This window comes from Rhinoraja longicauda, chromosome 4, assembly GCF_053455715.1.
Source record: "Rhinoraja longicauda isolate Sanriku21f chromosome 4, sRhiLon1.1, whole genome shotgun sequence".
NCBI classification, from domain to species: domain Eukaryota; kingdom Metazoa; phylum Chordata; class Chondrichthyes; order Rajiformes; family Arhynchobatidae; genus Rhinoraja; species Rhinoraja longicauda.
Genome location: NC_135956.1, coordinates 91,123,596 through 91,139,485, shown reverse-complemented (window position 1 = coordinate 91,139,485; position 15,890 = coordinate 91,123,596). Strand labels below are relative to the sequence as shown.

At 46.6% G+C, this 15,890-nt stretch overlaps 2 protein-coding genes across 3 annotated transcripts in view; one reads left to right on the top strand and one right to left on the bottom strand.

Annotated features, from left to right (window-relative positions):
- Nucleotides 1-8,748, bottom strand: part of jmjd4 (jumonji domain containing 4) — a 28,422-nt gene extending 19,674 nt beyond the window's left edge. The window contains exon 1 of one of the 2 annotated variants that reach the window (XM_078398378.1): nt 8,647-8,748. The gene's annotated coding sequence lies outside the window, so the exon portion shown is untranslated. Of the gene's footprint in view, nt 1-3,587; nt 3,681-8,646 lie in introns of those variants that run through there. The other variant, XM_078398377.1, reaches the window with a different exon arrangement.
- Nucleotides 8,749-9,795: 1,047 nt separating this feature from the next.
- Nucleotides 9,796-15,890, top strand: part of slc35d4 (solute carrier family 35 member D4) — a 101,017-nt gene continuing 94,922 nt past the window's right edge. Inside the window, exons 1-2 of the mRNA XM_078398382.1 lie at nt 9,796-10,089; nt 14,718-14,764. Of these exons, the coding sequence (XP_078254508.1) occupies nt 10,024-10,089; nt 14,718-14,764 (113 nt within the window). The 5' untranslated portion in view covers nt 9,796-10,023. The remainder of the gene's footprint in view (nt 10,090-14,717; nt 14,765-15,890) is intronic.

Sequence of the window (15,890 nt, the reverse complement as noted above, 5' to 3'; positions counted from 1 at the left end):
ATAGTTTCTCAGGGACGCCGGAGGTTGCGTGGAGCCCTGATAGAAGTGGAAAAATTATGAGGCCTAGATAATAATAATAATAATAATGCATTTTATTTATATAGCGCTTTTCATATACTCAAAGACGCTTTACAGAGATTTTGAGAACATAGGGAAATGAATAAATAGATAAACAAGTAAATAAATAAATGAACAGAGAAAGGAGACAGAAGGTGAGGTGACCTTCAGTGGTTGAAGGCAGTACTGAACAGGTGAGACTTGAGTGATGTTTTGAATGTGGTGAGTGTGGAGGAGTCTCTAACGGTTTGGGGTAGTGAGTTCCATAGGGTGGGAGCAGCGATGGAGAAAGCCCTGTCCCCCCAGGATCTGAGTTTGGTCCGGATGTGGGGGGATAGGAGATTGGCAGCGGCAGAGCGGAGGGTGCAGGTGGGAGTGTGCCTGTGGAGGAGGTCGGTCAGGTAGGTTGGGGCCAGGTTATGGAGGGCTTTGTATGTTATGAGGAGGATTTTGTACTGGATTCTCTGGGGGATGGGGAGCCAGTGGAGTTTATAAAGGACGGGGGTGATATGGTCACGGATCGAGGTGTGTGTGAGTAGACGGGCAGCGGAGTTTTGAATGTATTGAAGTTTATTGATGATTTTTGAGGGTGCGCCATAGAGGAGGCTGTTGCAGTAGTCCAGACGGGAGGTGATGAAGGCGTGGATGAGGGTTTCTGCAGCTGTGGAGGAGAGGGATGGACGGAGACGGGCAATGTTTTTGAGGTGGAAGAAGGCTGTCTTTGTGATGTGTTTGATGTGTTTGTCGAAGGAGAGGGTTTGATCAAGGATGATTCCAAGATTCCGGATGTGAGGTGAGGTGGATACTGGGAGACCATCAATGTTGAGGATGAAGTTTTGGGTGGATTTGGTGAGCGTTTTTGGACCAATGATGATGATTTCAGATTTGTTGCAATTGAGTTTGAGGAAGTTTGATTGAAGCCAAGATTTTATTTCAGTGATGCAGTTTGTCAGTGTAGAGTGTGTGGTGGGGGAGATTGACTTGGTGGAGATGAGGAGCTGGATATCATCAGCGAAGCAGTGGAAGTTGAGACCATGACGGCGGATTAATTGACCAAGGGGGAACAGGTAGAGGATGAAGTGGAGGGGGCCAAGGACTGAGCCTTGGGGGACACCTTGGGGGAAAGGAGCGGTGGGGGATTTACAGTTGATAATGGAGATGAACTGGTGTCTGTCAGAGAAGTAAGATTTGAACCAGAATAGGGCTGTGCCGGTGATGTTAAGGGAGGTTTCAAGTCGGGTGAGGAGAATGGAGTGATTTATGGTGTCAAAGGCGGCGCTGAGGTCAAGTAGGATGAGGATGTTGAGGTTGCCAGTGTCGGAGGAGAGGAGAATGTCGTTTGTGATTTTGAGGAGCGCAGTTTCAGTACTGTGGTTGGAGCGGAATCCGGATTGGAAAGTTTCATACAGGTTATTGGTAGAGAGGTAGATGCTTGAATGATTCCTTTATTATCTCGTCTACCAAGGTACAGTGAGATTCTTTTCTTGCATACAGATCAATGAGATTATTGCCATACACAAGTACAATAGAGAGAATATTTTTCCCAGTCTGGAAAAATCAAACACCAGAGGGCAGAGTTTGGTTTAGTTAAGAGATACAGCGGTGAAACAGGCCCTTCTTAAATCTTAAAAATCTGTCAATGTCCGCCTTACAAATATTCACGTTATAAATCAAGTCATTATTTGAAATTAACCCTGTGCTGTACTGTTCTTATACTAATATGATTTATATGAATATGATTACTATTATTATATATTATTATTCACAATCACAAAATCTTAAACTTCTTTAAAAATCTCAAAAATCTGTCAATCTCCACCTTTAAAAATCTTCATGTTATATAAATAGTTATTATTTGATATTAATATTAACCTTCTGTGCTGTACTTATAATTATATTATTAATATTAATGATTAATATTATTCTTTCCAGGTGAGACAGAGGTTCACCTGCACCTCCTCCAACCTCATCTATTGTATCTGCTGCTCTGGATGTCAACTTCTTTACATCGGCGAAACCAAACGCAGGCTCGGCGATCGTTTCACTCAACACCTTCGCTCAGTCCGCCTTAACCAACCTGATCTCCCGGTGGCTGAGCACTTCAACTCCCCCTCCCACTCCCAGTCTGACCTTTCTGCCATGGGCCTCCTCCAGTGCCATAGTGAGGCCCACCACAAATTGGAGGAACAGCACCTCATATTTCGCCTGGGCAGCTTGCAGCCCAGTGGTATGAACATTGACTTCTCCAACTTTAGATAGTCCCTCTGTCCCTCTCTTCCCCTCCCTCTTCTCAGTTCTCCCTCTATCTTCCTGTCTCCACCTATATCCTTCCTTTATCCCGCCCCCCTGACATCAGTCTGAACAAGGGTCTCGACCCGAAACGTCACCCATTCCTTCTCTCCTGAGATGCAGCCTGACCTGCTGAGTTACTCCAGCATTTAGTGAAATAAATACATTTGATTTGTACCAGCATCTGCAGTTATTTTCTTACATTAATATTATTGATATCATTAAATCCAACCACGGGAGCCTGCGGACTTAGACAATAGGTGCAGGAGCAGGCCATTCGGCCCTTCGAGCCAGCACCGCCATTCAATGTGATCATGGCTGATCATTCTCAATCAGTACCCCGTTCCTGCCTTCTCCCCATACCCCCTGATTCCGTTATCCTTTAGAGCTCTATCTAGCTCTCTCTTGAATGCATTCAGAGAATTGGCCTCCACTGCCTTCTGAGGCAGAGAATTCCACAGATTCACAACTCTCTGACTGAAAAAGTGTTTCCTCATCTCAGTTCGAAATGGCCAACCCCTTATTCTTAAACTGCGGGCCCTGGTTCTGGACTCCCCCAACATTGGAAACATGTTTCCTGCCTCTAACGTGTCCAACCCCTTAATAATCCTATTATTAAGGGGATCGACCTTGAAAGCTCCAACTGCAGGGCTTTAACATTGTGGAGCTCGTGGTCCCTGGTTAGGTGCATGTGACAATAAACTGACCTTTGAAATCTTAAAAAATCTCAAAAAATCTATCTCCGCCTTTAAAAATTACGTTATAAAGTTTTATTATAACCTTCCTGAACTTATATTGTTAATATTAATGATCAATATTATTGATAATGAAATCAATAAATCCTAAAGATCTTTTAAATTGCAAAAAAATCTATCAATCTTTAAAAATTACGTTACAAATCAAGTTACTATCTGATAATACTAATCCTCCCACACTGTACTTATATTATTAATATTAAATGATAAAATTTGATAATATTTGATCATTATTGATAAAGTTATAATTACATCTTAAATAATAAGATTTAAATCAAAAAAATAAATTAATCATTTAATCTTAAGAATCTTATTATTGATAATATCATAAAGTCTGCGAATCTCAGCCTTTAACGTTATTGGTAGTAATCTATTGATCATTGAGATCTATTGGTGGTGGTGGTGGTGTCGGGCTGGGCCCGTATTGAGCGGCCGGGCCGAGCGGCCTCACCTCACACACACACGCGCGCGCACGCACGCCCTCACCTGCCCGACCTCCCGCCAACCGCCATCTTCATCGCGGGGTGGGGGCGGGGGTTGGGGGATCAAATGACGTCAGGACGTGTGGGAGCGTGGGATGAGATGACGTGTGACGTGCGACGGGGAGGGGAGAAGGAGGGAGGGGGGGCTTGGGGATGAGATGGCGTCATGATGATGAGAAGGCGGGAGGGGGGGTGAGAAGACGTGATGACGTGAGGCGGTTAGGAAGGTGAGGGGGTGCTTGGGGATGAGATGACGTGACGACGGTTGGAGGTGACGGGTGCTGGGGATGAGATGGCGTCATAACGATGAGGAGGCGGGGGGGGTGAGAAGACGTGATGACGTAAAGACGGTAAAGGGGCGGGAGGAAGGAGGATGAGATATGACGATGAGGGGGAGTGACGGGGCGGGTTGGGGACGTGATGACGGTGAGGGGGAGGTGAGATGACGTGATGACGGCGAGGGGCGGGTGAAATGACGCGCTGACGTAATGACGACGTGGGGGCGGGGTTAGGGATGAGTGACGGGAAGGGCGGAGCCTGACTCAGTCTGTAGACTGAGTGTTTTATTGTCATGTGTCCCAGATAGAACATTGAAATTCTTACTTGCAACAGAATATGTAAACATAGTACACTGTATGTAATGTAATAAATGAGAGAAATAATTCAGTGTGTGTGTGTGTACACACATACAAATACACAGGTTGACACAAAATGCTGGAGTGACACAGCGGGACAGGCAGCATCTCTGGAGAGAAGGAATGGGTGACGTTTCGGGTTGAGACCCTTCTTCAGACTGGTTATTAATAAGGGAAACGAGAGATATCATTACCCCTAAGCAGTCTGAAGAAGGGTCCCGACCCGAAACATCGCCCATTCCTTCTCTCCAGAGATGCTGCCTGTCCCGCTGAGTTACTCCAGCATTTTGTGTCTATCTTCGATTTAAACCAACGCAGGGGAAGAGAAAAGACATTCTGGCCTTTCATCACAGTGAGGAGGTGACTGGAGGAGACGTACTGTGATGGATGTTTCTTTTTTTTGTTTTGTGTTGGTTTGTGATTGTGTGCGTTATTGCTTATTTTTATTGCTCTTATTGTTGGACTGTACGTAACGGAATTTCGTCCAAAAGACTTGTTTTGGATGACAATAAAGGCTATTCTGATTCTGTAGTTCTTCCCTCACATATATATATAGAGACCTTGCACGTAAGGTCAAAGGGCATGTCACATGGAGTCGCTCAAGCATTCTGGGGGACAAGCAAGCTTCCGGCATACACACAACACGTACGTCCCCCTGAGTTACTCCAGCATTTTGTCTACCTTCGATTTAAACCCGCATCTACGCTTCTTTCCTGCACATTTTGTCCGTTCCACTGCAAAATCTCCTCAAGGTAAGTCTACTTAGAAACATAGACATAGAAAATTGGTGTAGGAGGAGGCCATTCGGCCCTTTGAGCAGCACCATCATTCATTGTGATCATGGCTGATCGTCCCCAATCAATAACCCGTGTCTGCCTTCTCCCCATATCCCTTGATTCCACTAACCCCTAGAGCTCTATCTAACACTCTTAAATCCGTCCAGTGATTTGGCTTCCACTGCCCTCTGTGGCAGAGAATTCCACAAATTCACAACTCTCTGGGTGAAAAAGTTTTTTCTCACCTCAGTTTTAAATGGCCTCCCCTTTATTCTAAGAAGATGTTCTACTTTGAAGAAGTTCTCTTCCTCTTTCCGACGAGAGAGGAGGAGAATGCACCGAGTTAGCAACTGGCTGTGCCCGGGAATTGATTGCAGAGGATGAATGAGATGACCGCGCGTTGCAAGCCGGCTTTGTATCAGTCCAGCGGTGCCACACTGACAACGCTGATCGCATGTGTCGGGAGGGACTGCAGACGCTGGCTTCAACCGAAGATGAGACACAAAAAGCTGGAGTAACTCAGCGGGACAGGCAGCATCTCTGGAGAGAAGGAATGGGTGACGATTCAGGTCAAGACCCTTCTTCAGAGTCTGAATTAATTATAGTCACAAAACGCTGGAGTAACTAAGTGAGACAGGCAGCACCTCTGGAGAGAAGGAATGGGTGACGCCTCGGGTCGAGAAGGATCTGAACTCGAAACATCACCCATTCCCTCTCTTCAGCGATGCCTCTGACCTGCCGAGTTACTCCAGCATTTTGTATCTAACGTGTCCTCCACAGCGTCACATCAAGGGGCAGTGGCTTCCAAACTGCGATGTCAACCATTGTATTGTAATGAGTGGAGAAACGATCTGCCATCAGTGGCCAGAGAGGCTTCACTTCATGCACTGGTATTGGCCACAGACACAAGTCAAGGCATATTTATGACAAGTAGGGAAACAACAGTTAAGGAGCCTGATCCTTTTAGAAGGATGAGAGGAGATCATATCTAAACGTATAAGATTATTAAGGGGTTGGACATGTTAGAGGCAGGAAACATGTTCCCAATGTTGGGGGAGTCCAGAACAAGGGGCCACAGTTTAAGAATAAGGGGTAGGCCATTTAGAACTGAGATGAGGAAAAACTTTTTCAGTCAGAGAGTTGTGAATCTGTGGAATTCTCTGCCTCAGAAGGCAGTGGAGGCCAATTCTCTGAATGCATTCAAGAGAGCTAGATAGAGCTCTTAAGGATAGCGGAGTCAGGGGGTATGGGGAGAAGGCAGGAATGGGGTACTGATTGAGAATGATCAGCCATGATCACATTGAATGGCGGTGCCGCTCGAAGGGCCGAATGGCCTCCTCCTGCACCTATTGTCTAATGTCTGATGTGATTAAGCACTGTATTTATGTGGTGCCATTCATAAAGATTTTTGGATGGGACTGAGGTGTTGCAAGTTTACTGGCGATTTTGGCGTCAGAGTCTCTGGCAGAATTCTAGTAAAATTCTGGCAGTTTTCTGGCAAAAAACTGCGACAATTCGACAGCTGCTGGGACCGAAGATGGTCCCCACTGTACTGGCAGCCATTGTAAGTGCTTGCCCGCAGTACACCGCTTGTCCTCCAGAAGCCATTGCGTGGCAACAGTACGGGTAGGGGGCGTGACCTTGCCTGCCGTGCAAGGGCTCTATATAGATAGATAGAAACATAGAAAGATAGGTGCAGGAGTAGGCCATTCGGCCCTTCGAGCCAGCACCGCCATTCAATGTGACAATGGCTGAATCAGTACCCCGTTCTTGCCTTCTCCCCATATCCCTTGATTCCCTTAGCCCTAAGAGCTATATATAAATATATACAGGCACACATACGTACACACAAAAAATAGTTCAATTTTCGCAATAATAGTCTATATAGTTCAGAGCTTATTTGAGGTTGTAGTGTTTCATAGCCGAATAGCTGTAGGGAAGAAGCTCGACCCGAAACATCACCCATTCCTTTGAGTTACTCCATGATTTTGTGTCTAACTTGAAAGTGTAATGTTTTGGTTTGAATCCTTCAAGGTATACACCTCATGGGAGTTTAGAAGAATGAGGGGGACCTCATTGAAACATACAGAATAGTGAAAGGCTTGGATAGAATGGATGTGGAGAGGATGTTTCCACTAGTGGGAGAGTCTAGGACTAGAGGTCATAGCCTCAGGATTAAAGGACGTTCTTTTAGGAAGAAGATAACTTTCTTTAGTCAGAGGGTGGTGAATCTATGGAATTCTTTGCCACAGAAGGCTGTGGAGGCCATCAGTGGATATTTTAAAGGCAGAGATAGATACATTCTTGATGAGGACAGGTGTCAGAGGTTCTGGGCAGGAGGCAGAAGAATGGGGTTAGGAGGGAGAGATAAACTTGAATATCTTAGTTAAATGTAAAAACCCTTTTGTGTTTACTGTTTCCGAATTTAGATTTTATACTTTAGAGATTCAGTAAGTTGGTCCAAAGGGCCTGTTTTCACGCTGTATTACTCGATGACCCCAAGGGTCCCGAATGTCGTCTGAGAAAAGGAGTGATATGTAAAGTCAGGATGGAGGGACATGGGGAGAAGGCTACGACAATTATCCCAGGAATGAGTGGATTAACATATGACGAGTGTTTGACAGCACTGGGCCTCTACTCGCTGGAGTTTAGAAGGATGAGGGGGATCTCATTGATTCTTACCGAATAGTTAAAGGCTTGGATAGAATGGATGTGGAGAGGATGTTTCCACAAGTGGGAGAGTCTAGGACTAGTCATAGCCTCAAAATAAAATAACTTTCCTTTATGAAGGAGATGAGGAGGAATTTCTTTAGTCAGAGTGTGGTGAATCTGTGGAAATCAGAAAGCTGTGGAGGCCAAGTCAATGGGTATTTTCTTAAGGCAGAGATTGATAGATTCTTGCTTAGTACGGGTGTCAGGGGTTATGGGGAGAAGGCAGGAGAATGTGGTTAAGATAGATCAGCCATGATTCAATGGCAGAGTAGACTCAGGGGGTATGGGGAGAAGGCAGGAACGGGGTACTGATTGAGAAAGATCAGTCATGATCACATTGAATGGCGGTGCTGGCTCGAAGGGCCGAATGGCCTACTCCTGCACCTATTGTATATTATCTATACTTGATGTGCTGAACGGCCTAACTCTCCACTTCAAGGAATACCCCAGACCCGCTGAGTTCCTTCCGCACTATGTATTCTGATTTAGGGAGAATAGAATTCTTCTGCCATCTGTTGTTTGATATTAGAACTGTGGATTTCAAGCAGTAAATTGCATTGAGATTTGGGTTGAGAGGGAAAGACACATCAGCCATGATTAAATGGTGAAATAGACTTGATGGGCTGAATAGCCTAATTCTGTTCCTACAACTCATGAATTTATGAAATTACAGACGATAAATTGTTCACAAAAACTGGTTAGTATTTTCTCTCCAAGAATGGTAGAAAAGTTTATTATTTCCATTATAGTAATTTGTACCACGATAAAGGGATTTAAGATTTCTCTAGTTCCAGTGTGTTGATTTAGTTCAGTTTAATTTGGATACAGAGTGGGAACAGGCCCTTCGGCCCACCGAGTCCGTGCTGACCAACGGTCACCAGCACACTAGTTCTATCCAACACACTTGGGACAGTTTACAGAAGCTAATTAACCTACAAACCTGTACGAGTGTGGGATGAAACCGGAGCACCCGGAGAAAACCCATCTGGTTACAGGGAAAACGAGCAAACTCCACACAGACAGCACCCGAGGTCAGGATCCAACTCGGGTCTCTGGTGCTGCCGGGTTCAATCCTGATCCGATTTTCTGTGTATCTCTCTCTGCCTGTGTCTCTGTTTCCGTTGCTGTCTTTATCTCTGGGTCGTCTCTCACTCTCTGAGTCTCTGTGGCCCTGCCTCTTACTATCTCTCTCTCTCTGTGTCCCTGTGTGTCTCTCTGTCTCACTCTCTGTGTGGGATTCATTCTTTAATCTCTTTCCCCCCACTCCCCCTTTCTCTCCCCCATCCTCCCTCTCTCTGTTCTTCCCTCTCTCCCTTTTCTCTCTCCCCCCACCTCTCTCTCCTCTGTCCACCCCTCCTCTGTCCACCCCTCCTCTGTCCACCCCTCCTCTCTCCCTCCCCTTCTCTCTCTCCTCTCTTCCCCCACCTCTCTCCTCTCTCTCCCTCCCCCTACCTCTCTCCCCTTCTCTCTCTCTCCCTTCTCTCTCTCTCTCTCCCTTCTCTCTCTCTCTCTCCCTTCTCTCTCTCTCCTTTCTCTCTCTCTCCTTTCTCTCTCTCCTCCTACCTCTCTCTCCTTTCTCTCTCCCCCCTCTCTCCCCCCTTCTCTCTCTCTCCCCACTCTCTCTTCTTTCTCCCTTCTCCTCTTCAGTGAGGGGACTGCGCCTTTAAGAGGGCGGGGCCAGAGCCGCGGCCGGGAAGATGGCGGCGAGGGCGGGGTCGCGGCCCTTAGCAACGTGTGGCCGCCGCAGCCTCACCTCCACCCCACTCCCCTCCCCTCCTCTCCTCCTCGCCCGCCACTCTCACCGACCCCTCTCCTCACCGCCTGGCGGATGTGGCACAAACGGCTGCGACTCTGCTTCTCTTTATCGTTTCTTCTTTCGCCAACAAGGTGAAGGGGGCCGCGGCCCTTAGCAACGTGTGGCCGCCGCAGCCTCACCTCCACCTCCTCACCCGCCCTCCCTCGCTTCCCTCCCTCCCTCTTCTTACCACCGCCCTCCATCCCTCCCTCTCACCCTCCCTCCCTCCCTCTCTCTCACCCTCCCTCCCTCCCTCCTTCTTCTTACCACAGCCCTCCCCTCACCCTCTCTCTCCCCTCCCCTCACCGTCCCTCCTTCCCTCTCTCTCTCCCCTCTCACCGTCTGTCTCCCTCCTTCTCTCTCACCGTCCCTCTCCTCTCTCTCTCACCATCTCCCTCCCTCCATCCTTCTCTCTCACCGTCCCTCCCTCTTACCACCGCCCTCTCCCTCTCCCTCCCCTCACCGTCTCCCTTCCCGCCCTCTCCCTCACCGCCCGCCCTCTCCCTCACTGCCTGCCTGTCGATGTGGCACAAACGGCTCCATCTCTGCTTCTCGCTGCTCTTTGCCGCCTCTTATTTCACCAACAAGGTGAGGGTCAAACGTGACAGGAGCAGACTCAGCCCCTTCGGCCCAGGCATCGAGTCTACACCGCCATTCAATCACGGCTGATCTGTCTCTCCCCTCTTAAGGGGTTGGACACGTTAGAGGCAGGAAACATGTTCCCAATGTTGGGGGAGCCCAGAACAAGGGGCCACAGTTTAAGAATAAGGGGTAGGCCATTTAGAACTGAGATGAGGAAAAACTTTTTCAGTCAGAGAGTTGTAAATCTGTGGAATTCTCTGCCTCAGAAGGCAGTGGAGGCCAATTCTCTGAATGCATTCAAGAGAGAGCTAGATAGAGCTCTTAAGGATAGCGGAGTCAGGGGGTATGGGGAGAAGGCAGGAACGGGGTACTGATTGTGAATGGTCAGCCATGATCACATTGAATGGCGGTGCTGGCTCGAAGGGCCGAATGGCCTCCTCCTGCACCCATTGTCTATTGTCTCCCCCCTAACCCCATTCTCCTGCCTTCTCCCCATAACCCCTGACACCTGCACTGATCAAGAATCTATCCATCTCTGCCTTAAAACTATCCATTCATTGACGTGGCCTCCACAGCCGTCTGTGGCAATGAATTCAGCCCATCGAGTCTACTCCGCCATTCAATCATGGCTGATCTATCTCTCCTTCCTAACCCCATTCTCCTGCCTTCTCCCCATAACCCCCGACACCCGCACTAATCAAGAATCTGTCTATCTCTGCCTTAAAAATATCAACTGACCTGGCCTCCACAGCCTTCTGCGGCAAAGAATCCCACAGATTCACCACCCTCTGACTAAAGAAATTTCTCCCCATCTCCTTCCTACAGGAACATCCTTTAATTCTAAGGCTGTGCCCTCTAGTCCTAGACTCTCCCACTAGTGGAAACATCCTCTCCACATCCACTCTATCCAAGCCTTTCACTATTCTGTACGTTTCAATGAGGTCCCCCCTCATTCTTCTAAACTCCAGCGAGTGCAGGCCCAGTGCTGACAAACGCTCATCATAGGTAAACCTACTTTAGCCAAATCACTGGATGGATTTAAGAGAGAGTTAGATAGAGCTCTAGGGGCTAATGGAATCAAGGGATATGGGGAGAAGGCAGGCACGGGGTATTGATTGGGACGATCAGCCATGATCACAATGAACGACGGTGCTGACTCGAATGGCCTCCTATGTTTCTATGTTTACTTATTCCAGGCTGGGGGAGGGGACTGTGGGACATTCGGCCCCTCCAGCGTGTGCTGCCCCTCAGTAAAACCTCACTGGTGATATTTATCTCCGCATTATGTCCCTGTCCTATCCCCATTCCTCTCTCCTTCTCCCCACCTCAATCCCTGGATGCATCTGATCCACCAATCCATTAATCTTAGGTATGAGTAAATATAACTATACAGGTCTTTGGTTAGGCTGCATTTAGATATCAGAGTCAAGAAGTCATGATGCAACTTCATAAGTCTTTTTATAGGTACAAAAAGCCGGAGTAACTCAGTGGGTCAGACAGCATCTCTGGGGAAAAGGAATATGTTTATAGGTGTTTGGCTAGGCTGCATTTTTATATAAGAGTCAAGAAGTCATGGTGCATTTGTATATCATAGTAAGGAAGTCATGATGCAGCTTCATAGGTTTTAGGTCAGGTTGCATTTGTATGTAAGAGTCAGGAAATCCTGATGCATTTGTATACAAGAATCAGGAAGTCCTGTAGCATTTGTATATGAGTCAGGAACACAATGCATTTGTATCATAAGAATATATATTTGTGTGTAAGGGCAAGGAAGTCATGATGCAGCTTCACAGGTTTTAGGTCAGGTTGCATTTGTATGTAAGAGTCAGGAAGTCCTGATGCATTTGTATACAAGAATCAGGAAGTCACGATGCTGGTTCATAGGTCTTTGGTTACATTGCATTTGGAGTTTTGTGTGAGGTCCTGGTTGCCCCATTACATGAAGGAGGATGTGAAGGTTTTGGAAGAGAGGAGGTTATTGGAATGCTGCCTGGATTAGAGGGCAGTAGCCAGTAGTTGAGTTGGATGGAGTTTAGTTTATTGTCACGAGTACTGAGGTACAGTGAAAAGCAATCAGTGCAAAGACCATAAATGATTATAATTGAGCCCATTCACAAGAAGATGTGAAAACCAAATGCCGTACTGTTAACTCTTGAGGTTAATTTCTAAAAGCAGAATACTACAGATGTTGGAAATGTGACATGTGCTGAATTAGGGGAAAACCGTGTCATTGTTTCAATTTACGATATACATTAATGACTTAGACGAAGGGATCAAAAGTACCATTAGCAAATTTGCAGATGATACTAAGCTGGGGGGTAGTGTGAATTGTGAGGAAGATGCAATAAGGCTGCAGGGTGACTTGGACAGGTTGTGTGAGTGGGCGGATACATGGCAGATGCAGTTTAATGTAGATAAGTGTGAGGTTATTCACTTTGGAAGTAAGAATAGAAAGGCAGATTATTATCTGAATGGTGTCAAGTTAGGAGGAGGGGGAGTTCAACGAGATCTGGGTGTCCTAGTGCATCAGTCAATGAAAGGAAGCATGCAGGTACAGCAGGCAGTGAAGAAAGCCAATGGAATGTTGGCCTTCATAACAAGAGGAGTTGAGTATAGGAGCAAAGAGGTCCTTCTACAGTTGTACCGGGCCCTGGTGAGACCGCACCTGGAGTACTGTGTGCAGTTTTGGTCTCCAAATTTGAGGAAGGATATTCTTGCTATGGAGGGCGTGCAGCGTAGGTTCACTAGGTTAATTCCCGGAATGGCGGGACTGTCGTATGTTGAAAGGCTGGAGCGATTGGGCTTGTATACACTGGAATTTAGAAGGATGAGGGGGGATCTTATTGAAACATATAAGATAATTAGGGGATTGGACACATTAGAGGCAGGAAACATGTTCCCAATGTTGGGGGAGTCCAGAACAAGGGGCCACAGTTTAAGAATAAGGGGTAGGCCATTTAGAACGGAGATGAGGAAGAACTTTTTCAGTCAGAGAGTGGTGAAGGTGTGGAATTCTCTGCCTCAGAAGGCAGTGGAGGCCAGTTCGTTGGATGCTTTCAAGAGAGAGCTGGATAGAGCTCTTAAGGATAGCGGAGTGAGGGGGTATGGGGAGAAGGCAGGAACGGGGTACTGATTGAGAGTGATCAGCCATGATCGCATTGAATGGCGGTGCTGGCTCGAAGGGCTGAATGGCCTACTCCTGCACCTATTGTCTATTGTCTATTGTCTATAATTGACAAAACTCTCCCATTGGGATGGCAGACCTTTAGTTATAGTCACGCAACAAAAGCTTTTCACTGTACCTCAGTGCATGTGATAATAAACTAAAACTGAAACTGTGTAGGAGGGAGATCGATCGTCTGTTTGAATGGTGCCAGAACAACAAACTTGCTGTGAAGAAGGGTCTCGACCCAAAACGTCACCCATTCCTTCTATGCAGAGATGCTGCCTGTCCGCTGAGTTACTCCAACATTTTGTGTCAAACTTGCTCTCAATGTCAGTAAAACCAAGGAACTGATTGTTGACTTTGGAAGAATAAAGGCCAAAGATCCATGTCATCAAAGTGTCGGCAGCGGAAAGAGTCAACAACTTCAGGTTCAGGGTCTCAACCCGAAACGTCACCCATTCCTTCTCTCCTGAGATGCTGCCTGACCTGCTGAGTTACTACAGCATTTTGTGAATAAATACCTCAGGTTCCTGGGTGTGCATATCTCTGTAGATGTGTTCTGGACCCAGCACATTTTTGCAATCATAGAAAGCCCCTCAATGCCTCCACTTAAAAGATTGAAGAGATTGGGCATGTCGATGGATATTCTCTTTAACAGGTGTATGATAGAGAGCACATTAACTGGTTGCATTACAGCCTGCTTCGGCAACTTGAATGCTCAGGAAGGAAGCAGATTACAAATAGTGGTGGACACTGCCCGGTCCATCACGGGTATTGACCTCCCCACCATCAAAGGAATCTATGGGAGGCCCTGCTCAAAGGCAGCCAGCATCATCAGAGACCCACACCAACCACCCTGGCCACGCTCTCATTTAACGGGTGTAATGGCAGTTTCTATACTTTCTCAAAGTCCAACTTCGATAGCCATTACTGCTCGGGGATGGAATGAAGGCATAGGAGTCAGAAAACCTTAACGTCCTGATTCAGAAATAGCATTTCCCTACAACCATCAGGCTATTGAATGCTACAAACTCCAAACTGCTTTATTTGCACTCGGGACTTTGCATTCTTGTTTTTGCACTATAATGTGTTTTTATTTTTTTAAATTCTTGAACTTCTTGTTTATTATGGTGTCTTCTGAGTACTATGTTTATATCTGACCCGTCTGAAGAACAGTCTCGACCCGAAATGTCACCCATTCTTTCTCTCCAGTGATGCTATCCGTCCCGCTGAGTTACTCCAGTTTTTTGTGTCTACCTTTGATTTAAACCAGCATCTGCAGAACTTTCCTACACACTATGCTTACATGCCTGTGGTGCAGCGGCAACTAAGAATTTCATTGTTTCGTTTTGGGACTGATGACAATAAATCACTCTTGACACTCTGATTCCTGAAATGTAGTCCTTTAAATACTTGCGGTTGGTCTTGCTGTAAATTTTAAATGTCTAATCAATTCTTTCTTTTTCAGTACGTCCTTTCAGTGTTGAAGTTTACCTATCCAACACTTTTTCAAGGGTACGTATTATTCGTGGGTAATATTATCGGAACTTATTATCTTCCATCACAGTGAAGAATGTGGAATCCGCTGTGGTGGATGTTTATGTTTAATTTTATTTTATGTGGCTGTGTGTTTTGTTGCTTTTCACTTATTATGGCTGTATGGTAACTCAAATTTCACTGTACCTTAATTGGTACATGTGACAATAAATTGATCTTGAAATCATGAATCTTGAACTTTAGAATGGGTCATGATTTTTCTATTAAATGTGATTTCTCTTCGGGTTTCTCCGGTTGATTTCTCAACCAGACAACAGTGCTGAACTACAATCTACTTCTTTGGTGACCCTCGGACTATCCTTGATCAAACTTAGCTGGCGTTACCTTGCACTATACATTATTCAGTCTGAAGGTCTCGACCTGAAACTTCACATATTTCTTCTCTCCAGAGATGCTGCGTGTCCCACTGAGTTACTCCAGCATTTTGTATCTGTCGTCGGTTTAAACCAGCATCTGCAGTTCTTTCCTACACATTCCCTTTTCATATATACACCGATCAGCCAAAACATTATGACCACCTGCCTAATATGCTGTTGGTCCTCCGTGTGCCACCAAAACAGCGCCGAGCCGCCGAGGCACGGACTCTACAAGACCCCTGAAGATGTCCTGTGGTATCTGGCACCAAAACATTAGCAGCAGATCCTTCAAGTCCTGTAAGTTGTGAGGTGGAGCCGCCGTGGATCGGACTTGTCAATCCAGCACATCCCACAGATGCTCAATCGGATTGAGATCTGGAGAATCTGGAGGCCGGGGCAACACCGTGAACACTTCATCATGTTCCTCAAACCATCCCTGAACAATGTGTGCAGTGTGGCAGGGCGCATTATCCTGCTGAAAGAGGCCACTGCCATCAGGGAATACCGTTGCCATGAAGGTGTGCACCTGGTCTGCAAAGATGTTTAGGTGGGTGACACGTCTCAAATTGCCGTCCCACATGAATGGCCGGACCCAGGGTTTCCCAGCAGAACATTGCCCAAAGCATCACAGTCCCTCCACCGACTTGTCATCTTACCACAGTTGGTTTGGACCAGACGGGATAACCTTCATTGCCTTCGCGCATCGATGAGCCTTGGGCGCCCAACAC